Genomic DNA, 27,152 nt, shown 5'->3' with positions numbered 1-27,152 from the left:
AACAGGCGAACAGTAAATGAAACTGTACAGAGCTCTTAGGCAAAAACCTCTATCCGCCCAACTTCCATAGCTATCACAAAGACAACAAATTATGAAATAGCAGCAATGAAATGAAGCTCTGTTCCTCTTAGAAACATCTCTAAACCTGATGCAATGTCCAAAGTGGCACTCCTTTAGACACTCATGGTTCTGCCTTGCAAGAGTAACTGCAGATCCGCAAGGAAAGACCTCAGTTATTTAGTTCGAAAAAAATGTATTAAACATGAGAGCAGGGCTATGTACTATGTTATAAAAAAAACAGTTCTAACAGGTTCCAGTTCATTAAATGCATAGCAGCACAAATACTAGCTGCAAATTCAAGAGGAAAAGAAAATCAGATTGCTTGTAAACTTTATTCAGATGGCACAATATAAAAAATAACGAAACGGTAGGTACAGCGATCAACTTCAGAATGCTTTCCAGCTGCCTCGAAAACAAGCCTCGTGCCTTGCACATTCTGTGCTTCGCTGACTGTACAGGTTTCAGAAAATATCTAACTGCAGCAAAGCCCGCAAGTAAAAAAAAAGAATGAAAATTCCAACAGATAATTATTATCGAACAAACAGCATTAACTAAGCTTAACGCTGATATAGCGACTAAACTCCAATTCGCAGCCAAAAAAGGCGCGAATGTTCCCAAGCTTTTGAGAAGATTCAGAGTATGTCAGTATCGCTTGCCTATAGACAACTTATCATAAAAGGAAACCAGTAAACTGGCCTGAACAGATGAAATATAAGTACAGTTCAGCTCTTCAGGAGCTTTGGAATGTAAACAAAATATAACATGTGTAGCGTGCTGAAAATAAATGAGCACATTAACAACTAAACTAAGTCAACAGTCTGGATCCTTTTCGTTTCATATGGGCAAGTAAAAAAAACTGCAAAATATGAACCGGGCGATGCACTATCCGACTTGGCTGCAGCAGAAATGTGCTCAGCACTATTCCGACCCTTGTATCCACAATTTTCCTCTCCAGGTGGCACGGCTTCTGTTTGCTGCTGTCTTTGCCTGACATTGGTGGCCTGCAGGAATGTCTGTCGGCATGGGCGTGTCGGCGTTGGAGGACTTGTTGCCTTTGAGCGAGGCACTCCTGGCTTCTCAGAAGAGCTTCTTCTCAAACCTGGATGAAAAACAAGCAGGAGAAAATTGAGAATGAAGAAACTCTACTGCTAGTTAAATTTTATTGAGAAAAAGCCTAGAGGAGGCTCACAGCAACTTGAATACTGCTAGTGCAATGTGTTTTGGGGAATCACAAGGGTGCAGTAGATTTCATTCCAGGGAGCAACTCCTAACTCCTAACTCCTAGCAACTCCAGGGAGCGATTCTCCTAAGCACATGGGTCAAACACCATTCCTATTTCGAGTAGATCAATTCAAATTCACCATGCCATGTACACGCTGTCACGGCTAGCTTAGCTCGTACAGTGACTGGCCTGGGCAGGTGGCGGTCACGGGACTGAGCCCTAGACGAAGATATTTTTCTGCATGGCATAGTTTCTGAGAGCAGAGCTTTTCTTTGTAGATGTATGGTTGCACTCGAGTGGATGCTAACGCGTAATTACCCCCATAATAAACAAAATTTGATATGGCTACTTTGAACTGCAGTGGAACCTCGATTATGCGTCCCCTATTCATGAGACTACCCAAGCTTTCCCAGATAACTGTTGGGTAACCTTCGGCGCTCGATAGAATCCGGACCTAGCAAAAATCGTATGCTGCTCGGTTTACCCCTAGACAGCCAGGCCACATGCGAGAAAGCCGTTTTATCACCTTTCGTCTCCATTTTCCCCTGACTGTGGGCTTTGAGATTGTATCTATCTGTTCAGCCAGCGAGGTGTGAGAGTTGGGATGTTGACCGTATAGGAAGCAATATATGGTATATAGCGTGCGTTATGACCTCTATAGTTTTTTAGGTGATGTTTGCAAAATCTCAAATTTGTGCACCCGTTTTTAAACCTTAATTTAAAGAAAAAAGTGTGCAAATTACGCAAGTAAATACGGTAATCTCAAAACATAGTCCTGAACTACCTTTTGGATTACTGCAATAACTGACTGAAAAATAGTCACAACAGTGCTCAAATATTTATGGGACTGTTTATTGTCTTCCTTGGCCCTCATTGGACAGGAGAGCTATAACTTACACAGTGCTGCGAGATGACCTATAAATGATGGGGTGTTCTAGATGGAGTGAACAGAAAGAAACGGTCCTCGCACGCTTGTGCCGCGCCTTGCAAAACGTCCTTGAAAAGTTGAAGCAACCGTACTTCTGGCACATTGCCCAAATCATTTTCGAGGTGCATATCATGCCTACTTAACTCACAGTGATGGGAGCGCATGCGTGCCTATCCGCACATCAATGCCAAAATGCCTTCTCACTGCATGGTCTCAGTACTAATTATCACAGAACAAAAACGAGGGCTTTTTCATAATACATGAGGAAAAGAAATATATCACATTTTGATAGCCAGGTGCGTTTACTGCATGAATGCATCAATTCGAGATTTCTCAATATGTGATGCGCGGATTATATAACGATGTCGCGTGGTCCCCTCAAAGTTGTACAATCGAGATTCTACTTGATTCAAGGTTGCAGCCCTATGCAGATAAAAGGGATTACAAAGTGGTTGCAGGAACAATGTTCACAGCCAGCTCTGACACAAGTCTGGACACACCCCAAAGAAAAATGCTGGCAACGAAAGACAGAAGCACTCCATGTTTAGTAAGCTCAGTAACAAAGGACAAGAACCACTTACGAGTACAAGCCATGCACTCCACCCTCAGCCTGAGCAGAGACAGATCTCTTCTCAAACTTGATGTCACCTGAGTACATGTTTGTCCTGCAAGAAAAATTAGGAGTACCATATTAGAATCCCCCTGAAGCACCAGCCTGAGTGTTCTTTGAAGATCTGGAACGAGCAGCAAAACATGAGCATAGAAGTATTCAGATCGTACCTAACTGAAGCTATGCATAGGCATTAAAGCCATCAAGCCACTGAGGAAGTGTTTTCCCGTGCCTAGGTGGGCCTTTTAGATGCAACAGATGGTCTAAGACCCATTTGCAGAGCCAAATGGCAATTGCATCCTAATGGATAATGGGCCATGCATATGCTGACAAATACGAGCATCTAGACAGTGGGTGTAAATATTTCTTGAATTTACTTGAAGAAATTACGGTAAAAAAAATTGGCAAAATACCGAGGTGCTGTCGGATTGCTCGCTGCCTGTACACTGAGCACTCCAAGTATGTTTCTACAACATAAAGTGTTACTTCGACTTTAAATGGAAAAACCAATAAAATAATCGCATACTAAACAAAATTTAACAAAAATTTAAAAATACTCTTGTCCCTGTGGTGTACACCAGTTCTTGCCTTAACTGTCAGGAGGTCTCTCTACCAAGGGCAGCAAACTTACTTGAGCACATCTAGACTGCGGGCACCAATGTCCTGGAGGCCGAACCTGACGCCAGTGATGATGTACGGCACGTAACGGTGGATTGATCCTTTGTCCACAATGGTGCCTGTCACGCCTTGGGCTACCCGGACCTTATCCTGGTCGCTGCACATAAAAAAAAAAAAGAGCTTCACGTTACGCTTTGTCAGCATAATATAAATCTGGCTAAATGACACAATGTTTCACGCCAAAATCAAATTATTAACTAACAGCATGTTATCTTGAGAGTGGCACATATGTGCCTACACACCACGAAATAGCAGAAGTGAGGCCCAAAATGAACCGATTTTCTAGAAACAAAAAAAAAAGAGCCACAACAAAATAACTGCACCCAATGATCCATGCTTAGCCAGAGCCCAAGAAAAATTCAACATCAACCTAACACGAAATTGCTAATCATCAGGCAATATTGTATTTACTCAAATGTAACACAAGCTTTGTGTACTGATAATAGAAAAAGTCACTCCTTGTGTTGTACTACAAGCGAATCTTATGCAGAAGCAATTGTACAGATTATATTATATTTACTTGCACATTGGTCAGTACATCATATAGGCTGACCGCTCAACTACCAGTTAAAGGTAGATAGATTTTGCAATACAGGCGTACACAAGAGAACACGATGAGACGGGTGCAAACTTACAACTGATATTTACTGGAGGCACATATATATATACATTGCCAGTATGGAAGGATGCAGGTAGGAAGAAATCGCATCAACCTGGTTACAAAAAAATGTGCTTCACTATTATGAAGCCCGATAAATGCGTGTCACCAATGCAGTATGCTCTTTCCTTCCCAATAAATAGGCTGCAAGCAGTTCTCTTGCTTTTCCATTTTTGCCTCTGCCTAACATCTTAACATCTTTTAAAAGAGGCCTGCATTTGTGTGGCAAGCAATGAGCTGGCATGTTACACTGAGTCTGATTGTCAATTTAAAAATCATGCTCTAGAACGTGTGCCATATTTACTCATGTAAAGATCGCACTTATGTAATAAACTCATCCCCTACTTTGGCAGTCAAAAACTACAATTGTTCTGGATATTTTGCCCCGCATAATGAACGCACTCCCCAAATTTTTCAAGATAAAAAAAAAGTGTGTTCATTACGTGGGCAAATACGGTATATTGATACAGCGGCAAATCTGGTATCCGTAGGCCTTGCAACGTGTCAAGGGTATCTGATATATCTACCAAACAGATTTTGCACTCTATCCAAGGGTTGTCGTGTTTTAAGCCGCAGCAGTGTCTCTTTTTGGTGGTGCTTTTCCCAATACAGTTAAAACCTTTAATGGAACCCAACTTTACGAAGTTCTCGATCTAATGAACAAATTCTGACTCCCTGGCAAGTACTCATATGGCTTAATGTATAACCCAAAATAACGAAACAAGCTACCACCAAACTTGATTTAACGACGTTTTTCTGGGAAGAAATGAGTAAAAAAAGAGGTGATTTCTCTCTTATTTTGCCCATGATGTCTCGCAGCTTGTTGGCAGCGTGCCAGCAGTAACATCTAGGCGCTTAAGTTACGGCCCTTGTTTTTTGACGGGACTGCAAGCTGCGCCGCTGCACAGAATCAGACTCTGCAGTCGGTCGCGCTTTCCACCTTAACCTTGGATCCGTTTTAAAAGATGGCGCTTTCATGCACAAGTGATTCGGGCCACCTTCACGGACTTCTCATATACACAGGCACGAGTTATCAAAAACTGCGATGCCATGGTAGCTTTTCGGTGCTGATACGTTGTGATTTTGTATTTGGAGCAGCGGAAAAATACCTTCGTCGATTTTACGAATTTGCCAATTTAACAAAACAATTCGAGACTGCTCTTGACTTTGCTGAATCTAGTTTTAACTGTATGTGTGCATTAGCGACCTAGCTTACAAAGCGCTGAAAATAGCACTGGGAGACCGCGCCTTTTTGCCACCATTCTCAGATTGTGTGAAAAGTGAATTTCTTTAATTCTTTAGTACTTAGCTTTTACCTTTAGTACTTAGTACTTTATCTTCTTTATCGGAGATTCAGCAATTACCAGCACAACCACATCGGAAAAACGAGCCACCTTCAACTTTGCAACCTTGAAATTGAAGCCAACCTAAAAGGCATATGGACAAGATTTTATGAGTGCATTCTCAATAGCTTGTTTTGGCAATTGCCCATATTAGTCTTTGAGTGGGTGGAATCATAAGGCAGCAGTTGCCTTTTTGTATGGGGACTGAAACACTAACAAATATGATCATAAAGGAAGGTTAGCTCTGTGTTGCGCAGCCCGTCTACATGGAATTGATATGGACCAACTCATCCAGTAATGCATCCTACCATAACTCCCAGCCTCGGGAACCGAAAAAAAAAAAATTGAATGTTGTACAGGCCAACAAAAGCTACAAGTCAGCAAAACTCAACTAAAGAGACCGGCACAATGCATCATATATAGGAGCGGCGGCAGCGCTGTGAGAACCTCACCAGAGATGACGCACTTGTGCACAAAATGTGAATTAGATGCTTCATCCCGAGGAACATGCAATAGAACATATGAGATGTAAAGACCTTCATTTCATTCCATTAAAGACAAGCGGACACCCTCACCATCCGCAGCGCCACCCATGTTGCATGTTAACAGCAGTAATCCACTATGAGTACACTGAGAGCTTGGGGTTCATACTAAAAGTGAAAACGCACTCTCACAGGTTTCTTTGTGTCAGCCTTATCTGGGAATATTCAGTGCAGCTCTCTTGAGATAGGAAAGGCACACAAAACCTTCATGTAGTAACAGCAGTAGCAACTGCTGTAATATGTTAAGAAGGCAACTGAGGTATAGGAATGCCAATTTCTGAGGTGCTTTTCTTCATTTAACTTATACCGAACTTTCAGTTCACTGTGGTCCCATTACTCACACTGCATTTGTGTACATTTTTTCCTGTTTCATGCTATCAAAAGCAACCCTCGCATTGCAATCGTGGCAGCGCTACATTCAGGTAAATACACCATGCTATGAACTCAAAGAGAGTTTACAATACATGTTATTCTGCTTAGGTCGCGAGTCTATGACGAAAAAAATTGGAGAAACTCGACAGCTATAAGGTTTTGCCATATATTAGCAGCAATCACTTCTACCATCAGTACAGTCTATACAAAAACTACTAGTGAATTCTTATGTGCCAAAGCTGGACCTGGGCATGACGTAGTATAGGCTATGAGGCATGCTGTAGTAGGGGGCTCCAGGTTAATTCTGACCATGTAGGAACCGAATCGGTTCTTTAGTGCGTACCGAAATCTTGGGATACATGTGATTTCGCATTCTGCGTCTGACAAAAGCATGGGAGAAATTTCTGGCAAAAGCTGCCCGAGGTTAAGCCACAAGCCTCAGGTTAAGCTGTAAGCCTCAAGATGAACAAAGTGTGAACTGGAGATGTGGCAATCAACAGTGCAATGGAGTGCAGCTAAGTACTGACGTTTGGTGGTAACGGTTGAGGCTGCCGCTGTCCTTGGAGCTGTCCATTGCATCGAGGGAGCCCATGCCACGGTACTTCTTGAGGCGCACCCCGTTAGAGAAGAAGTACTCGCCGGGAGACTCAGTTGTGCCCGCCAGCATGGAACCCATCATCACTGCAACAAACATGTCCTTTAATCAGTACCCAGGCAAGCCAGCTGCGTGGCTGCAGTCAAGTGAGCGACAATGAAAATTGTTCCCTTTTTAGGCACCACAAACATACCAGTAGAGGCACCGAGGGCCAGGGCTTTGATGATGTGCCCCACGGAGCTGACACCACCATCGGCAACAATGGGCACCCCGAACCTCCTGGCGTACTCAGCCACCTTGTACACTGCCGTAGCCTGTGGCCTTCCACACGCCATCACTGAAAGGAGACAGTTCATACTTTAAGTATGAAATTGGGGATATAAATACTATAAGCAGCATTGTGCACCTGCAATTATTAAAAGCTGGGCCTCTAGGAATTGCAGCCGCCAGAGCCCTTAAGCCACCTTCACTAAAATGCCAAGATATAGGCAAATGGTTTTACACTCAAGAACAACGCAAAAGGACGCAGAAGCACACCTTCCTGGGTGATGCAAATGGAGCCCGAGCCCATGCCAACACGAAGTCCATCAACTCCGGCGTCAATGAGGTTCTTTGCCTGAGCAGAAGTGACAACTGCAAGGAAAGCAATGAGGTCAGCAAGCAGAAAAAAAAGAAAAAAAAGGAGCCATGAGGGACAGCTTTCAAAGTCTGCGCACAAAGGTTTAACAAATGCCACAAGCCCAGTATTTTTGTCACAAATAAGATAAGGAAGCCCTCAAGGTGCTTCATAAACCCAGTGTGTATGTTACGAAATCCGATGAACAAGATTAAATACTATAAAGAAGCCCAAGTATTGCAGTAGTCTACATTGTACATTATTCTTCCTCCAAGTCAATAATCACACAATGCCACTAATGTTAAGATCAAAGGAAGTTGATGTAGAGTTTTATGGTGCATAAAGAACTGGGGCTAATCACATGCCAAACACAGCACTGAAAAAGTACCCTTTCTGTTAAACATTTAAAACGTTCTAAATATAATGATTTGCATAAAATATCCATCCTTTAAAAAGCTTAAAAGCAAATGAGGGGTTTGCAAGTGCATTCCCCAAGGAGCAAGCTGGACTGGAAAGGTTGACAGATTTGTGAAAAATAGTTTTCCTCAAGCATTAACATCCTGACAGTAACTTACACAAAAATTAAAATACAGTAATCCCTCTTTATAACGAATTCAGCGGGACGGCGAAAAAATTCGTTATAAGAGGTAATTCGATATAAGCGACCACCCGAGAAAATCTAAAGCAGCCGATCTTTAATTGCGCCCAAACGGCGGGGAAATCAAAATACAATATATTCAGTGAAGCAAAACTTTATTCAGGTGCAAAAGAGGCAGTGAGCTTTCGCTGTTTCAAGTTCAATTACTGGGCGCGTGCAACCCCTGCTCAATCTGACCAAGCATTGCACGAGGCCGAGGTCATCGCCCATGCATTCAACCTTCGGGGTATTTCGAATCGCGAAGGCAGTGGCCGCTTTTATGGGGGTATTTCAGGGTATTTCGAAGGCAGTGGCCGCTTTCATGGGGGGGGGGTCACAGAAATGCCGTGGCTCGAATCTGAGGTTGTGTTTGTTATGCTCAAAAAACGATTAGCCACTCATTGTAGGTACGCAGCGCGGTCGTGAAAACTGAACAGTTTTGCAGTAGGAGATTCGCATGATTACTGGGCAGTTTCTTTCTTTCCCCGAGGTGTGTAGCTGTGAAGTTTGCAATGAAGTTTTTGGGCGAGTTTTTCGGAGCACCATTGTTGACGACACTGTGCTAATTCTACGGTTCAAGTGTCGATGTTCGCGCAGCGTCGCGTCCGCACAGTTGACAGATGTCTGGGAACAAAATTCAATGACCCTACTACGCATTTAGAAGTTCGTCTGGTCGGAAGGCGTGAATCGAGCATGACCAGCTCGAGAAAATCGCTGGGGAAACACCGTGGTTGCGTTGACCCGCCATGTTGACAGTCTGACTCGCCGCTGGCGACGCTCGGATTTTTCGTGTTTTCGGCAAGTTATCGGTCGATTTGCATTGTGAAAAGTGCAACTAAGCTAGGGGCGGTCTTTTACTGCGATACAGGCCGATTATGACGAGCGGCAAGCAAATTTCTAGACCGGCTTCCCCAAAGTCGTCTTCCCGATTTGTTAACGTAGCTCCCCGCGTCGAACATGTTAACGGGCGTGCGACCAGCAGTCGCTTGCGACCAGGCAGAAGCTTGACAACACCATTGTTCGCATATGCAAGCGCAACCTGCCGGTTGCCTTGTCATTTGAAGAGAAACATTTGAAGCGAAAACTCTCGGGAATAACGTTGTTTGCGCGCTTTCAGGAGTTTCGTCTGCTTTGACCGATGTGAAACGGTTAGGTTTAGTGACGACTACGGCAGCCAGGGAGCAGTTCAGTTCGCTGCCGAAAGCTCACCTCGCTCGCGACTCGCAAGCGTGAATGGGCTCATCATAATCGGAGGGACGCTTCTTTTGTGCTTTTTGGCATGTTTCAGTGCCAGAAATGTTCTTTAGTGTGGTAAAATTTTGCTCACCGAGCCGAGCACCATGGAATGCTACGGCGCAAGTCTGCCCGCAGTCTTTTGGCCACTTTTCGGCATCCATGAGGCCACGGTTTTCTGGCATCGCAAAGCGTCATGAAAATTTTATTTTCATTTGGATTCTATCACAGGCGACACCAGCAATGCGGTTGTGACTGATTCAGGTGCACTTCCGTTCGCATCCGCTTTAAACAGATGGGAGCACTTGGCACTTGCTTGGTACTCATTACTAGGCAAGTCATCGGTCGTAGGTTTGGTACTCTTGTGGCCTCTTCTGTGCCTGCATAAGACTAATTCGTCGGCGGTATTAATTTGACACTGCATGCTCAAAGGGTCGCCGCCATGCCGGTGATGCTTCCACTCGCCGCTTCGCTCTAAGCGGGTCAAGCTCTTCGTGCGCTTTGAGTAATGTAGCTTAAAATGCACATGTTTGGTGGGTTGGAACTTGAAGAAATTTCGAATAAAGCGATATTTCGAGTAAAGTGATTTCGTTATAACGAGGGATTGCTGTATGCTGCATGATGACTAGTCCTTTGTAATCGTCACTTCTGAATTTTTTTTTGTGACTATGAAATGGTACACATGAGATGTGAGTGGGCAATATGAAAGTGGCATAAAATCACAATGAAAAGAATATTCCTTGTGTTTGTGCGATGACAAAAAGAGGCCTACCATTTCCACCAATGATTTGCAGGTTTGGGTACTTGTTCTTGATGTACTTCACCATGGAGATTTGGTAGATAGAGTTGCCTTGTGAAGAATCCTGCATCAACAATGTCCATAAAACAATGTCCAGTCCCAGTTTGACAACAGAAATTCAGTTAAAGCAAAATGGTAAACTAAGTGGCGAGTCATGGTCATTTATAGGTTTCTGAAACATCTCTTTTAGTTAATTCACATTGTGTTACATAAGAACGTGTGATATTTGAAAGAAATAACTGCCCAAGTTTTGGCTACAACATTAGATGCATTTAATGAGACTCCCCCGCTCTTAATGTAAAGTTTTAAATTAGTGACTGTGAGGTCACACTGTGATTGTCTACCACTAAGAGTCTCATCAAAGCAGTATGTAGGATCAAGAGCCATCTACCACCCAAACAGCCAGCTTCAGTAATACCTCATGTCTCATTCTTATAAGCTGGCATACAGCTTGGGGTGTCTTAGTTATGCTCACAAGACAATGGCCTTAAGTATCAATACAGATATTTTCAGCCACACTGCACAAACGCCAGCACAATCCAGTTGCGGTCTTTGAACTTGGCATGTCAAACTACGAAAGAGTTAAAATCTGAAAGCCTGCATGAAAGTGAAGCAGAGTTCTGAGTTCAATGGTGCAGCCGGTCAATATACAAATGCGAGCAAATGAAATCACTCCAAATGAGCAAAACGAAAAACTGTGGCACTTGCAGCAACTTGCGTGTGGAGCACCACAATCGGTGTGGTTTAGTGTTGAGTTCACAAGGCAGGCAAAGGCGGAACATTCAAAGCATTTTCAAGTATTCATGACCATTTACTAGACAACAATTTCAAACATGCTTTATCTCACTCAGCTCATTCGTACTGCTTTCTCTGACCATCTGATGGGACATGTTCATAGTATTCAAGTATCGGCTGTAGAACTTGGTGGTTTCTTTAGCCCATGCCATTCTTTTTTTCCCCATTGCTCAAACCACCAAGCATTGGTCTCGAGGTTTTTTTTCTCGAGTTTAGCTGCATGGTTTGTATTTGCTTTTAGGTTCAATACTCAGAAAGTTCAAGCTGGTTTAAAGTGGTCAGCATCATATTTTGATGACAATGTCAGAAGAGTTCAGGGAAAATAAAAGATCACTATCACGTAAACTAGTGGCCAAATCCCAACTATGTTTGCTCCTGGCTTTGTGAAGCAACATCCCTTGCTTCTGCATTCCAAATCACATCGCTAGCAGTGCCAGTGTTACCAACGGTGAGCCTCAAGCCCAATATCACATGTGTACGTCATAACTTATATGCACCTCATATCCCCTTCAGGAGCTGTGTTAACAGGTGTGGATGTGACCTAAGCCTCCTCATATTTTCGTACGCAAGGCGAAAATTCCACCTTTGAATGCCGCGCTCTTACCATTTTAACCCTCCCTGTCAAGTTTGTGGCACCATCTCCTGCAGCTACAGCAAAGTGCGTTTGTACAAAGAAAGAAAATATGTACACAACTTCATTTTTTGGTGGGACGAGTAAATAGTTTTTCTTTTTGCATTCTATCTTTACAAATGACTGTGAATGATGCAATGTAGGGCTCGGAACATGTCGATAAGTTAATGTAGAAACAACCCAATTTTCATCGTCATAGACAAAGGAAAAGTGCTGCGGTGGACATTCAGAGTGGTGCGTCCACAAACATGGACATGGCGCCTTAATGCCGAAAATATCTAAGTGGTGTTTTCTACCCAAAACACACCGTTGTTTTTGTGCACATGCTACGAAATGGGCTTACTGCTTACGGGCGTTGAAAACTATGCTTGCACAAAAAGAACGTTGGACGACACCAGCGCTGAAGCGTTTTTCATGAAAATAGCCGATGGAGGAGCACCTCCAAAGAAGTGTGGCCGACTGAGCAATTAAGACCCGCAGATGGTCACAAAGAACCGCCACTTAGCCGAGCCGCAGCCGACAAACACAGCGTGCTATGACCAATGCTTAAAGTTAGGGAGGTCTAGGAGGGTTTTAGGCCTGCTACCAATATTCAAAAATGGATCTGAGACCATCTGTGCTAGATTGTATAACGCATGAATCTGAAGGAAGCAACCATTTTCAGTGGCGGTCAGAACATTTTTTTCTCTATCGCTTTGAAAATTTCGCTGCAGTTTTTAGCAAGAATCATTACATTTTGTATGAAACCCATGACGGAGAAAAATACAAAGTGGCAGCGCTACACAAGGGGGGATAAAAAAGAGGAACCCGTGCCCTCACACCATGGTCAGTTCAGAGCTGGCTGCTTAGCTCCAAGGCTACAAAACAAGACAACAATCAGCACTTTGATAGACCAAGGGGAGATTGTTTCAGGTCTCTGGGGAGTTTGTTTCAGGTCTCTGGCATAAATTGAGCAAACAGCAACCTTTAAAAATGATTTCTCATTTTTGTAAAAACCATGCGTAAAACAGGCAGCAAGATGCTCTCCCTCCCTTTCCACCTGTGCTCAGATCACTCGAGACCCCTTCGATGCAGCCGGACTTGAAGCAATACTTATGATGGAAGCAACCATTGGCCCCAACTCCTGAACACGTTAATTACACAATGGTGCCAACAAGAAGGCTGCACATCGAAAAGCCACGTTCAGTGCTCGAAATACGAACTTTTTCTCTGCCTGTCATCACAGAATGACTGCTTTTATCTGTTTTATAAGTCATGAACTCCAGAATAATTCCCTGAAGCATATATTCTCACAGCTAAACACTTATTCATGTCTAATGACCAGTTAGAAAAGGCAAGCAAATGTAGCAGCGTCTAAGTTCATGTATCAGGTTTAAGGCACTATGTCCACAAATATGGACGCGAATAAAATATGCTTAAATATGAATATTTTTGCGTAATTTTTTGCGCATCACTTTCTGCTTAGTCTACTGATAGTCATTTATGCAAAAGAAGATTTTTCCTTTCAGCAGATTTAATTGGCGCCTGAAGGGAATATGTCCACCGCTCTGAGCACTCAAGATGGATTGAAAGTGTAGTCAGCCACTGACTTGACTCCCAAATACATCACTCTAAAAAAGAAATCCCCCTTAAGAGTGGATTGCATTTCTGTGCCAGCATAAGGAGCACGCATGCGGCCACACAAGCGTAAGAGATACCAACCAACACGACGACGTCAACACCTGCTTGAACGAGGAGGTCGAGGCGGGGCTTGTCGGTTTCCCGTGTGCCAATGGCGGCACCCACCAGCAGCTGCTTGTTCTCATCCTTTGAGGCCAGCGGGTAGTTGCGGCTCTTCTTCAAGTCTGTACGTGCGATCAGTGACACCAGCTCTCCCTCCTGGTTCACCAGTGGGAGCTTGCCTGTCCAAAGGAAAAAAGAAGTGGGGAGAAAATACATGACCCGCTGTGCCACAATCACACAGTAATGATGAATACCTGTGGGTTTCACATTGGAAGACGTTAACTTTCTGCATAGAAGCATGTATTAACATTAGTATGCAGAGTTCACTTCGCCTAAACATCAGTGGGAAGCGGTTCTCACAAAGGCCACATTATGCTACAGTCAACTCTCAACAACTTCAACCCATAGGGGACCGAACCTTTGTCTAATTAAGCAGGGCACTTACAATACACGTAACGTTAGTTTGGTTTATGGTTTATGGGAGTTTCACGTCCCAAAGCAACTCAGGCAACGAGGGAAGCTGTGGTGAAGGGCTACGGAAATATCGACCACCTGGGGTTCTTTAATGTGCACTGACATCGCACAGTACACGGGCCTCATGAATTTCGCCTCTATCGAAATTCGACCGCCGCAGCCAGGATCGAACCCGCTTCTTTAGTGCCAGCAGCCAAGCACCATAACCACTGAGCCACCGCGAAGGCGCACTTGATGTTAATGGAACCAAAGTAACCATACCAATAAACTGGATGCTCAAATGAAGAGTTGACTGTACTACTCTGTTTATAAGACCAGACAAACAAAAGCTGATAATCAACACAAGGCTAACGACAGATGCAACTACAGAATCATTTTCTCAGTGTTAACATGCACAACACTGAGAAAACAATTCGGTACAACCAGCATACAAACGCTAATCTAGTCATTCCTTACAGGTTTGATACACTCAGTGCACATATGAATTCAGCCTGCAGCGATATAGCACTAGCAGGATTTCACAACAGCAGTTCCACTCTGGCTCTTACCGTAAATCAAAATAGAGATGCTCTAGGGAGCCACGAAGGCCAGCACAGTTGCACAACTGACAGAGCACAGAGAAACGAGGTGGGAAAGCAAGCAGGCCAAAGGGAGCTCCCATGATGAGAGACGATGGAAGAGCGTAGCATTTCAAGTCACCTTTCTTGCTCTTCTGGAGGAGGGAGTTGGCTTCGGCCAGGGTGACCTTGGATGGCGCCACAACCAGGTCCTTCAGCTTTGTCATCACCTGAGCATAGTCAAGTGGAGAGCAGCGGTAATCATGATGCAAAGCGTGCCCAACTCTCACCTCTCACACAGCCAAACAGTTTTTACAAATCACTGTAGGTAGCATGTTATAGGCACATTACTCGTCCAGACATTTCTTTAGCTTTCGTTTGCTATAACACGGGGACAGAAACCTGGTGACAAAATAACGGAATTAATCAAAAAGCAACAGATGCCAGTTGAGCTCTTGTGGTAGGCTTTCAAAAATGTTGAAATTTTAATTTGTGCACTCTGATATGCGAAAGATCTTATACAGTACTATAATCAACTTGTCCACACTGTTCTCACTCCATAAGGTATTAGGAAATGTGAAAATCTTTCAGGTTTGGACAATGACTGCCAATAAGCATTCCAAATAGCACTGAGTTTGACTAGATGTTTATGGCTTGTGTCGAACAGTAGTAGTTAGCTCTAACGTGCACAGCCAACAACTTTTTCAACCGCTGCCACAACTCTTCAAGTACCATCAACAAGCGCAGTATTTTACAATCTTCTGTACAGCCCAGTGCTATGTACCACCTATATCAAAGGTTCCCAGGCAAACGCACCCATGGCCGGTGTGCAGTCACAAATGCATCCCGTGAAATAGGTCTAAATAGTTTGTGCAAGCTCATCAGCAAGAGCAGACTGCCTTGTCGATGTTTTCAATATGAAATGCAATGAGCAGCAATGACCAGTAGCAACAGTCTCAGAGCAGAATGCCTTGTCGATGTTTTCAATATGAAACGCAATGAGCAGCAATGACCAGTAGCAACAGTCACAGGTGCGTTGGACTGGGAGAGTTTTCAACAGATAGTCACTTTCAGACACTGATGCATTTATGCACTGTAAAATGTGGAATTTCTACCTCAATGACTTCTCAACAAAAAAATTTACAGACATGAAGCTATTCAGCAGTAATGAGCAGGCTACAAAAAAAAAAAACATCAAAAGAAAGACTCAATAATTAATTTGCCAACAGAAATCTGTGCGCTTTGCTCACATAACCATGAAGCATGCTGAAACAGCCGATATCAGCTGAACAAGATGCATAAAGCGACAGTGGTAATCTAGCACAAGGCACATGATTAAAAAAAATGTTGCAGTTTTCAGATATTTGTGGGCCAAGCACATCAAGAAAGGGATAGGCCAGACCTCCGAAAGGCGCTTGTTATGGTCTTCAGGAGGAATGAAGTCGATGTCCCTGGATGTGACCATGCCGACAAGCTTGCCACCAAGCTTGCCAGTGTCGGTAATGGGAACGCCGGCAAAACCATGAGTCTTCTTCACTTCAAACACGTCCGCTACACAGTTGTCTGGGCTAAGCACAACTGGGTCGTGGATGAAACCATGCTTGTATTTCTGCAAGAGATTTCAGTCAGACTGAGCATTTCAAGCACATAAGATCAATTTTTTCAAGCACATCAGTAAAACAATTGCTTTTGCTGATTACCAAAATAGTTCCATTGTCCAGAGTCACTTCCATTATGACACTACGTGTAAGAAGCAGATGCGCACCTTCACTTTGTTCACCTCGCTGGCTTGGTGTTCAGGGGTGCAATTGTGATGGATGATGCCAATGCCTCCACAGAGCTGCAGAGACACAGCATTAAAATCTGGTTAACAAATGCATACAAAACACCTAACATCGCAGTGTGCATTGCTAACAGTTAAAGGAACCTTCAGTGAAGTCAAAAGTGGTAAAAAAATTGTTACAGGTGCGGAAGGACAAAATTTAAATACAAGAAAGTTTAAAACATGCTCACAAATTTTTTAAAACCTTCAAAATGTAACCAACAAAGGTTATGGCACTTTAAAAAAATGAAATTGTGGCACAGACACAATTGCGCTAGTTGCAGTACATACTACACCAGAAGCACAAAGCCTGCATAAACGCTACTGAAGGGAAGGAGGTGAAGCCGTTTAATTATGCCATTACAGATTACAGTGTAGCCTCGATGTACATGCATTTCACAAACATAACTCTGAAGATTACACTCCAGCATAAAAGCTGATTTGGTGATGGCATTTCAGTTCAATACGAGAACTAAACAATGTGTAAGCAAGCACAGAAAGTGCAACAAGTTGGTCACTTGTGTTCAACTGGATTTCAAAGCTTTGGCCAACATATGATCAACTACGCACCGCCATGGCAATGGCCATCTGAGCCTCTGTGACTGTGTCCATAGGTGACGAAACCAGGGGTGCTTGTAGGGTGATCTTTTTGGTGAGTTTGGAAGTAAGGTCCTGTGTACAAAAGAAGAAATAGGACAACAGACTTTAAAGCATATCAACAGCTACCGCAGTGTTTATCTGGTCTATAAGAAGCACTTCAATGCTTTCTCAATTGAACCATGCTTAATACATTTTCAACTGATAATGAGTCAGTAAAACTTTATTCTTCATAAAGTTTGTTACTACCTCTTTCGAAAATGTTACAAACAACTGAACAAATCCTAGCCCACTGAAAGAGCCTTGCTCTTGCAAATACACACGCTTTTCATTCATACAGAGTTGCTGCACCAATGACAAGCACTTCTTATGCCGAAACGCAAACTAATATCTAAGAATGTTTAATGATGCATCAACTATTATGCAGTTTTAAAACTGTGCATAGTATATAATAGTATGGTTTCTTTAGTTCGGACTATAAGGAGATAGAAAATTAGTTCAAAATTGTGCAGAGTTTGAACTTAGGGACGCCTTTATAATACATCTGAGGTCAATGGGATTAAGTGTCAGTCTCAATAAACTTGAAGTATCAATTAACAAAAGTCCACCGCAAGAAGTTTTGTCTTCCAGCTACACACAATGTGTATGAAAAATATTGCAGAAACTTTACAAATAAAGTATAATATTGTTCACAAACTAATCCTGGGGTATGCATACCTGGATTGCTAGCATAACTAAAAAAAAGTGGGCATAAAAAATACTTGACACATCAGAAGGGAGCATTCTCCATTGTAGCAGTTTCTTCCAAGCCATAAGCGAAGTGTGAAATGCAGTCTACTGACCCTGCCCGTGCACCTTTCACGCTCATGTTTCCAATGTGAATAAAAAACCTGAATTAAATGCCGGGCAATCTAATTAGCACCTAACACAAATAAAAATTCTTCCAGCTACACAACATGAAGCAATCCACTTGAATGCATTTACATACGAGCTCAAATATGCAACAACACAATGTTAGTACTAGTAGGTGTGCAAGGTGCCAGCAGGTTAGTGCTGCTGGGTGCCGGTAGTGCAGCATACCATTGCTAGCAAAAACCGTCACAAAACCAAAGTACTTACGACATCGTCAGCGTTGAAATCGATGTAGCCGGGAAGGATGAGGAAGTCACTGTGATAAAAATAATGGAGGAAGCGCATCAGCGGATTGCGGCGACTAAGCTGCAGACGTGTACGCTTGCCTGCAAGCCCTTATAACCAACAGCTCGCGTTAACATGAAAATCCCTCATGGTATCTGCTCAATACTTGATGTTGGATATACACCACAGGCATTTCAAGTTATTTTGAGAAAGTTTAATTATTAAAGCGCATGAAATTCACGACACTGAAGCTAAAGCCAAGAGCAGACAAGAAGGTTTCACTACTCGCATGAAATGCTAGCCACTCGCTGGACCCCCAGTGCCGCTCTTTATTGACCATGCCACCTGTAGATGCATATAGCTGGCACGGGCTGCAAACAGGTGTGAAACTAAAATTAAATATTGTATCTTGCACTATTTCGTCTTTCTATGCAGCTACTAAGAATAAAATTTCACAAGTTTCCACATGGAACTAAAAGTATGAGGGACAGAATGCTTTGTCAAGACTGCTTGAGCCAGATATGCAGAAGGGAATAAGAGCAGCACTCAATAACAGTGCAAATGTGACGTTGAAGGAAAGCCCTTGCTTCTATGGCTGCACCACACACTTCTAGGATGGGATACCTGCTTTGACGTCATATTGTAAAAAAAAAAAAGCCACTAAACAGAAACAAGGGATTCAAGTATTTAGTTCAGCCTTTCCCATTCTGTTTAAATACTTCATGCATCTAGTCTTATGCACAGCAGGTCTAACAAGACAAAAACTATGTGTTTAGGTTAATTAAATATCTTTAAGCTCTCTGGCTTTCCTTTCAAGGACAGGCTTTGTTGATCAGTAACTTGGTACACGGTGCAACAAATGGTCTTAAAGAGCAAATGAATGACCAGCATGTACAGTCAGCAGCAAAAGTATATGGCAGTTCTGTTTATGGGAGTGTTGCATGGTGACTCAGTCGCATTATATTGGTATCAGCAGATGGAAGATGCATGTTGTTTCAGATCCCAGCCACGGCAGTCGCATTTCAATAGAGCCGAAATGCTAGAGACTCATGCTGTGCGATATTAGTGCACATTAAAGAACCCCATGTGCTATAAATGGGAGCATAAAGGCTGTGATGCATAGCAAAGAGTCTAATCGGAAGAAGAAAGGCCGAGGGGCAGCAGAAGCGAAAGTAGACAGTTCTGCCCATTGTATGCGCTGTAGGAGCTGGCAGCTTAAACCAGTGGAGCTGGAGGAGGAAAGGCACGCATGCGCAGAGCAGCCGTGTGAGCCCTCAACTACAGTGTCCCTTATAGCCTGAGTCACTCTGCAACGTTAAATCACATGAAAGCCATAAAACTTTTAGGCATTTCAGGTGATTGGCTTGCGTCAATGCACTAAGATCAATTTTTTTTCTGCACGTCAATATCCCGTAAAGTTTTGCTGCCAACAGTACATACTGAGTTTCTATACTAGAGTACAGTGCTTTCAAGGCAGTTGTGTCAAAAAACACTAAAATGGTCCATGCTATGATGATCTGCAAGTGATATCTGCTTCCACCTCATAACAAAGTGGTTCATTCTAGCCTAAGTGAGCGTGCAGTACTCTTCTTGAACTATGCCCTCTGGTAATATGCATACTGCACAACCATGTCTTGGAGGCCATGCTTTGGCAAGAAACACGACGTACCCTGTATGCCACTAATGCTAGCTTTACCTCCACAAACTTTTGCACAAGCCTGTTTTCTTCACTTATTCAATTACACGCATCATTTTTTCATTAATCATGGCAATACTGAGAGAGAAAGCTAAGGTACCCCATACCAACCCATTTTTCATGATCATACACACCACTCGAGCAAAGTGAGATTTGTCACTTCACATTAAATGTTTGACAAACAATATAAGCACAGTGTGACTGCCACGGAAAAAACGAATTAAAAAGAGAGCTTCAAAAGTAATAATTTAGAAAAACTTTTTAATGCTAGGTACTTCAGGATTTGTTACATCTGGTGTTGATAGTAAGGTTCTATTTGAAGAGAATCTCTGCCACATAACCTTTTTGGAGGGTTTTACACATAGCACAAAAATAAATAGTGAACATCACTCTTTTGAACTGAATTGAATTGAAGTTTATTTTGTGTTGTATCTGGCATTCCATGCTATCAACGATAACTTTGTATATTTTTAATAGGGACTTCAAAAGCTAAAATAAACCAACATAACCAAACCTATTCTCCAACACTCAACAAACATGCCTTCAATGTTGTACAGCAGCAAACATTATGCATTCAGCATGTCTGCGGCGATTTGCAGTACAGTGAATGTGCAATAGTTTCCACGTCACCACTGCGCCCAAAACACCAAGTGGTTCTGTTTGGGTTTGCAACGAGATGTTTGAAGATGCTGCAGCTGCCCTTAGCTAGCGAATATACGTGTTTTGTAATCCAGTACATTTATTTACGAGAGCCACTACTTCTGCGATTCCTGTCGAAATTGACTACAAACACTTCATTGTTAGGGCCAGCCACCAGCAATGAATGGCCCACTATCCCAATCTGTACCAAGCCAGACAGGGGCCTGGCTTACTTAAGTGGCAGGATAGGCATCTTCAATGCACCACCTCACCGGATCCGAAGCAGATTTCGATAATATCCACGCTGACAAGATCCACCACTCGACAGCACTTATTAAACAGCGTTTTGATTAACGAAACTAATTAACCTCCATCGCTACACTGTCCTGATGCACTCACGAAACAAATTAAGCACTGCTCGCAACTATGACACTAATTTTTTGCCAGAAATCTCCTCTCAGACTTCTTGCCATTAACGCGTACCGCTCAAAACGTTCCAGCGTGCCGAATGACAGCAGCTGCAGCGATTTACACTGCTACCAGTCAACAGCTGTCGGAGGAGGATGGCTGCTCGCATCTTCTCACGACTGCCGGAATCGCGTTTTGCACACGAAACGTATTGCGCGCCACAGCTAACAGGTCGTCGAAAGGCCAACACAAAAGCTGCGAGCTGCCCGTTCATCTATCAAATGGGAATGTGGCGCGGGACGCGAGAGTTGAAGTCGGGAGCTGGCTAACGCGACATACTGGAAAAGCAGGATCAAGCACAACGGATTTTATCGTCTCGGGTCAAGTTCAAAGACCTCACCCGGCGCGGAAAACAAGTCGCGACGCGTAGCGAAAAAGTGAGAAGAAACAACGCATCAGTAAGTACCCGACTAGACCCGACTCCGGTATACTAGGAACGTTTTCATGCAATACGCAACCGGTGAGGTTGTCCGCACGTACGCGACGCTCGCGCTACTTCCTAAACTAATAAAAGAATTTTGTTTTATTTTGATTCCAAGGCTACATCTACCGAAAAGCAAATTTTTGTTGTTTTCCGCCTCTCCTAAGAGCGCTGACGCTTGGCAACCGCGTGAAGATGCGGAGTGGCTCAAAGGTAGTTTACTTGGGTTGACTACGACGGACCTGCTTGCGCTAAGCGAAGGTACTCCGGACAAGGAAACAAAGTGCCGCAAAAGAAAAATAATCACGCGCTAAAATCGGAGGTAGGAAGGAAAGGCTGAACACAGTCCAAGTGGTGTTTATGTCGGAGATGAGACGTACTTGTAGGTGAGCCCGTCGCCGGATCCAATTAGCTGCTGAGCGGTGAGGCCATCCTCGTGAAACGTCGTCTTCTCCGACATGGTCACTGACGATGTCAACGCCTGAATGTCCCAAACCCAAGTGAGCTTATCGGCCCAAGCACGTCTTGAAAACGCACATGTGCCTGCATTCCCTCTCGCGGGAAGCGGCAGCAGCCAACCATAGCCCCCTCCTGCGATGGCGCCACCGTTGCCTCATCGCTGTGAGGGCATGGACAACGCGCGGGAACCTCGCTAACGTGCGACGGCAGAGTGATTGGCTTTCGAATTGACGTCACACTCTTCAGCGAGAAGTGACTTGCGCGTTTATGTGATCGACAGCAACCGGACCGCTTAATTGTATTATATAAAACCGGTAAAAGCCACCGATTCGACGACACAGTTGATCTCTCCGTCTCGCACCCCCCCCCCCCCCTTTTTTTTTTTCTTCTCGGTACTCTTGCTACAGGTTTTCTCCGTGCACCGTGTTTCCTTAAACCGAAACTGACTCTGCCGACGCACATGTTTCACTTCTCGAATGCGAAGCACGTTCGAACTGAAAAACGTGGAATTAGCACTGCTGCAGTGAACTACCAATACTTCTAGTTCACTGTAGCACTGCCATCGAATGTTATAGTGAGCCTGGCGCGGGTAATTAAAAAAGCCAATCTCACCAAAAACTCTGCTGTGCGCATTGACCGATTGCAATCACCGCACTCCGTACTTTTTATGTGGCAAAACGTCGTTAAAAGTTATGCAAGTGTGGTTGTAGATAATTAATGCCTACAGTGCAGCGAGCTAACTGATTAGGCGTGGATCACTGCAACCAAAAAGACCAAACTGATCGTCCTGTGCTTGTTTTCTGTTTTTACTAAACGGGTCCCTTTTGCTTATTGTTTTTGCAGTCTAAAAGCGTCGCTGTTGCTCTGCCAGTCAGAGCGAATCAGCGATGCCGACAAAAATGACGCGCCACGACTCTATTTATCTTTCGCAATAAAACCGAACAAGTGAATCGAGAATATGAAGCACACATAACCTCTTCAATGGGCGTATCGCTAAAAACGAACACTTAATTTTTTGTTCGCTCACACCACGAAAATGCTACCGGTTTACCTATGTGTGCTGACCGCTGCTGCATGCCAGCGCCCCCCACCCCCCTTTTTTTTATTTTCGTATAATCTATCCGTGGAAAGGAAGCCCACGACTCAGGCGGCTTCTCCCTCTCTGGCACATTCTTTCGAAGGCAATGCGCACGCGCCAAGAATTTTGATGAGGCGCGCGTAGCCGCCGGGCAGCCTAGCGCGAACAGAATGCCGTTCGCGCCGACGCCAACCGTGCTATTGCAACTACACGGACTCGCCCTTCTGCGCTCGACAGATGCGATAAGTGCGACGGACGTCTCGTCTGCGTTCCCGTCTGAAGATAACCGCGAACGCTGGCTGACACTGCGTGGCGGCGGAGTTCACCCGCGTGCACTTGAATAAGTTTATTACCGCCGTTCGTTTATACGACGCTGTCGAGGTACCACGTCCGCTGATTGTTAAACCGGCGGAACGTGCAAGCACTGAAGTTTCGCGCCAAGCTGTTAATTCAGAGGCTTTAATTCAGCCTGGCGCACATGCACGAATCCCGGAATCATATAACTATATTTGCTGACTTGATACACTGCAAACGACCAGCAAAACAGTACTAGCGCTTGTGCGCTAGGCCTCGATCTCCTCTTCGAATGAGTGACATACGGTTACAGTCATTAGAGGAGACCCACCAGCGCCATGATTGAGACCACGCTTACGACTGCTTACGACAGCAGCGCTGATTTCTCAGCTAGTATACGGAAGGTAAGCAAGGCTTAATTAGGCTTCGTTCATCTGGCAGCCTTGGTCTTTTTTTCCTTCGAGGCCACGTTTCGACGCCGTCGATGGCTGCTCCGATAAGACAGGGACGCCGAAAGCAAAGCGTTCGTTAACCTTCAGCCACTACACGCGGCAGCGCGTGTGAGCGCGGTGGGAAGGATGTTCGGCAGCATGTTGTGGTATTAACTTTTCTCATTTTCCTCCACTCCCGTTGCATTTTGGTGCGGCAGATTAAAGGCAAGGGCAGTGCAAAGTCTCTTATCGACGACGTCGTTTTAGGCGGCGATGCGACAATTAATAGCGACAGTTCGTAATTACAAGTGGTCTTACATATGATTTCCTGTAGCGTACAGCGAGCCTAAATTATGTCTTTACGGCAAGTGTCCGTAATAAAATAAACAGATGAATAAAAGTGGTCTGCCTTAGGCAGCATGGATCTCCAGCGTCGTGATCACAGTGATTGCTCTGCTATATAGCCGCGTACACATTTACAGTCAAGGTTTCGCTTAATAATAATAATTGGTTTTTGGTGGAAAGGAAATGGCGCAGTATCTGGCTCACATATCGGCGGACACCTGAACCGCGCCGTAAGAGAATGGATAAGGGAGGGAGTGAAAGAAGAAAGAGAGAAATAGGTGCCGTAGTGGAGGGCTCCGGAATAATTTCGACCACCTGGGGATCTTTAACGTGTACTGACATCGGACAGCACACGGGCGCCTTAGCGTTTTTCCTCCATGAAAACGCAGCCGCCGCGGTCGGGTTCGAACCCGGGAACTCCGGATCAGTAGCCGAGCGCACTAACCACTGAGCCACCGCGGCGGGTAAGTTTCGCTTTGTATACGAGTTTTTGCGTTTCGACGCAGCGTCAAACGAGAGCAAGCATTGGGTGCTGCAAAACGTGACGCATCACAAATTCCGCTAATAAGCTTCCTATCATCCTCGAATTAAATGACGCCACTGTAGAGCTATCTGTAAACTATGTAATGAAGAACCGCCCACAGAAGAGAAATAAATGTTTTTCATCTCGGATTCCAGACGGCAGCCTTGTACCACGAGGTACAGCAAAGGCAATTTATACAGAATTTCACGATTCTTTGTAGTTCTTGTTATGGAGGAAAAACGCTAAGGCGCCCGTGTGCTGTGCGATGTCAGTGCACGTTAAAGATCCCCAGGTGGTCGAAATTATTCCGGAGCCCTCCACTACGGCACCTCTCCCTTCCTTTCTTCTTTCACTCCCTCCTTTATCCCTTCCCTTACGGCGCGGTTCAGGTGTCCAACGATATATGAGACAGATACTGCGCCATTTCCTTTCCCCAAAAAACCAATTATTTATTTATTTATTTCACTCCCTCCTTTATCCCTTCCCTTACGGCGCGGTTCAGGTGTCCAAAGATATATGAGACAGATACTGCGCCATTTCCTTTCCCCAAAAAACCAATTATTATTATTTTGTAGCTCTTGTTGTCAGTTATCATCGCTGATCACGTCGCCTTTTAAAGTTTCACTTTCTTTTGTCTTCTTTCCTTCAAGGAAACATGAAATTATATTTACTCAGGTTAGGAAAAGTGCACCAGTGATCGGCATTCCGTCACTCGTCACAGCAACGCAAATTTTTTAAGAGCTAGTTTCAGTAGAGACTTTTAGAGCAGACGCCCCGCTGTTCCCCTGTCCCCTTAACTGATTTGGTCCCAATAATCTAAATGTTTCAATTAACACCGAAGATATGGGCGATTGAAATGATGCTCCTTCTCTCCTCCTCATCTCAAACACGCCGATGCTCCAGAAAAATAAATAAATAAAAATGATCGGGACTGCACCCCACCGCGCCCCATCACGCCTACGTCACTTGAGCATGCCGATGAGAATGCTCGCCAATTCCCCACTCTACGTCAGTGGGGTTGGGACGGCTAAAAACCCGCAGTGAGGTGTCTCTTTAATCGGTTGCGAGCAGCAGTTTTTAAAAATTATTTGTAAATTATACGGTCCACGCAGAGGTTTTAAATTTGACTCGAGTACTCGTGAAGACCGCCTCTACAGATTTGCATGCTTTATAGAATACAACCACCAAAATCATTTTTCTCGGTTTTTACGGCCTTTCCGCGCCCGTTCTCAGAATCTTCCACATATTGAGAGATCTGAAGAAAAAAATCGTGTGTTGAAAGCGCTCGCACTGAACTGGCAAGATAAACCGGTAAGGCAGTATACTCCGGCGGAGCATGCACAAGTGATGAAACTGGAGGTACCTATGAGTGCATGGGTGTCACAACCAAAGCCGCACTTCCCGCGTATTAGTATGAAAGCACTACCTAACGGGGTCAAACCTAACCAAGAACCTTTTGGCGTTCCTGGCATTGAGGGTGTTAATAATAATAACAACAATAATTGGTTTTTGTGGAAAGGAAAATGGCGCAGTATCTGTCTCATATATCGTTGGACACCTGAACTGCGCCGTAAGGGAAGGGATAGGGAGGGAGTGAAAGAAGAAAGGAAGAAGGAGGTGCCGTAGTTGAGGGTGCAGAAATACTGCCGCTACTGGGTTTCGAACACGCGGCGGCGCGAACAGTGTGCACGAGAGCACTGCGCTTTCGCCGCAGCCGATCGCGATCCATCAACAAAATCTCAACAAAACCTCAACAAAACCTCAACAAAAGCTCAACGAAATCTCAACAAAATCTCCACAAAACCTCGCGCTGTGCATTGCACATCGTCGTTGTCCTCAACACATCGTCGTCTTCATCAACTTCCATCTGCTGCGCGAACAGATCAGATCAGCTTAGCTTCGATCAGAGTTAACCTGATTCTAATATCGTTGCCAGAGGTGCCGAAGACCCATGAAGCAAATCAAGACCATGAGCCAATAGGGCTAAACACATGCTTTCGCACCTCTGTTATGTTTAACCATGCTAAAACCGTAGTTATTTTTTTTTTGCGTTCAGCGCAAAGACGTGCTTAAAAATGCGATACTGGGAGAAAGTGACGGAATACTCGAAATGGAACCCACCACTTTTTACCGCTAAACATAAGCGTCCGTAGCGTCAACGCTGTCGCGCATAAACGTTAGTAATTCACAACGAAGTGCCGCCGCGGCGGCTCAGTGGTTACGGCGTTCGGCTGCTGAACCGAAAGACCCGGGTTCGATCCCAGCCGCGGCGGTCACATTTCGATGGAGGCGAAGTGCTATAGAGGCCCGTGTACTGTGCGATGTCAGTGCACGTTAAAGAACCTCAGGTGGTCGAAATTTCTGGAGCCGTTCACTGCGCCGTCTCTCATAGCCTGAGTCGCTCTGGGACGTTAAACCTCCATAAACCGAACCAAACCGAACAAAGAAGCAACGATTGCGTGAACGCGCTATCGGAGAACGTGGGGTTCAGTGCTTATTGCCGTATGCCAGTCTTATCTTGGAATATTTTTCGTTGCTCTCCTGAAAAGAGATGGCGCGTGAAACCTTTGCCAACTAGCTGCGGCAGCAACTGTAGTATTTCAGAACCTTTGCCAAGTAGCAAATGTAGCAACTATCGTATTTGAGAAAGGCGATAGTAAGGAAAGAATTTCCGTACTGGCATCGATTACGCCGGACTCCGCCTATTTTTTGCTGCCTTTAGAGCCGTGTTTGCGCCTTTCACTGGCCGTGACCTTTATCTTAGACCGAA

General features: G+C 44.3%; 1 protein-coding gene across 1 annotated transcript in view; it reads right to left on the bottom strand.

Annotated features, from left to right (window-relative positions):
• Positions 1-373: 373 nt before the first annotated feature.
• Positions 374-27,152, bottom strand: part of ras (Inosine-5'-monophosphate dehydrogenase ras) — a 35,765-nt gene continuing 8,986 nt past the window's right edge. The window contains exons 2-15 of the mRNA XM_077631515.1: positions 21,633-21,733; positions 18,011-18,059; positions 16,865-16,966; positions 16,238-16,312; positions 15,875-16,081; positions 14,615-14,702; positions 13,421-13,620; positions 10,267-10,357; positions 7,546-7,641; positions 7,202-7,345; positions 6,941-7,094; positions 3,452-3,595; positions 2,792-2,875; positions 374-1,159 (exon numbers count right to left, since the gene is read on the bottom strand). Coding sequence (XP_077487641.1) covers positions 1,138-1,159; positions 2,792-2,875; positions 3,452-3,595; positions 6,941-7,094; positions 7,202-7,345; positions 7,546-7,641; positions 10,267-10,357; positions 13,421-13,620; positions 14,615-14,702; positions 15,875-16,081; positions 16,238-16,312; positions 16,865-16,966; positions 18,011-18,059; positions 21,633-21,733 — 1,557 coding nt within the window. The 3' untranslated portion in view covers positions 374-1,137. The remainder of the gene's footprint in view (positions 1,160-2,791; positions 2,876-3,451; positions 3,596-6,940; positions 7,095-7,201; positions 7,346-7,545; positions 7,642-10,266; positions 10,358-13,420; positions 13,621-14,614; positions 14,703-15,874; positions 16,082-16,237; positions 16,313-16,864; positions 16,967-18,010; positions 18,060-21,632; positions 21,734-27,152) is intronic.

This window comes from Amblyomma americanum, chromosome 7 (assembly GCF_052857255.1).
Source record: "Amblyomma americanum isolate KBUSLIRL-KWMA chromosome 7, ASM5285725v1, whole genome shotgun sequence".
Classification (NCBI taxonomy): Eukaryota; Metazoa; Arthropoda; class Arachnida; order Ixodida; family Ixodidae; genus Amblyomma; species Amblyomma americanum.
This window is presented reverse-complemented; position numbering and strand designations above follow the sequence as displayed.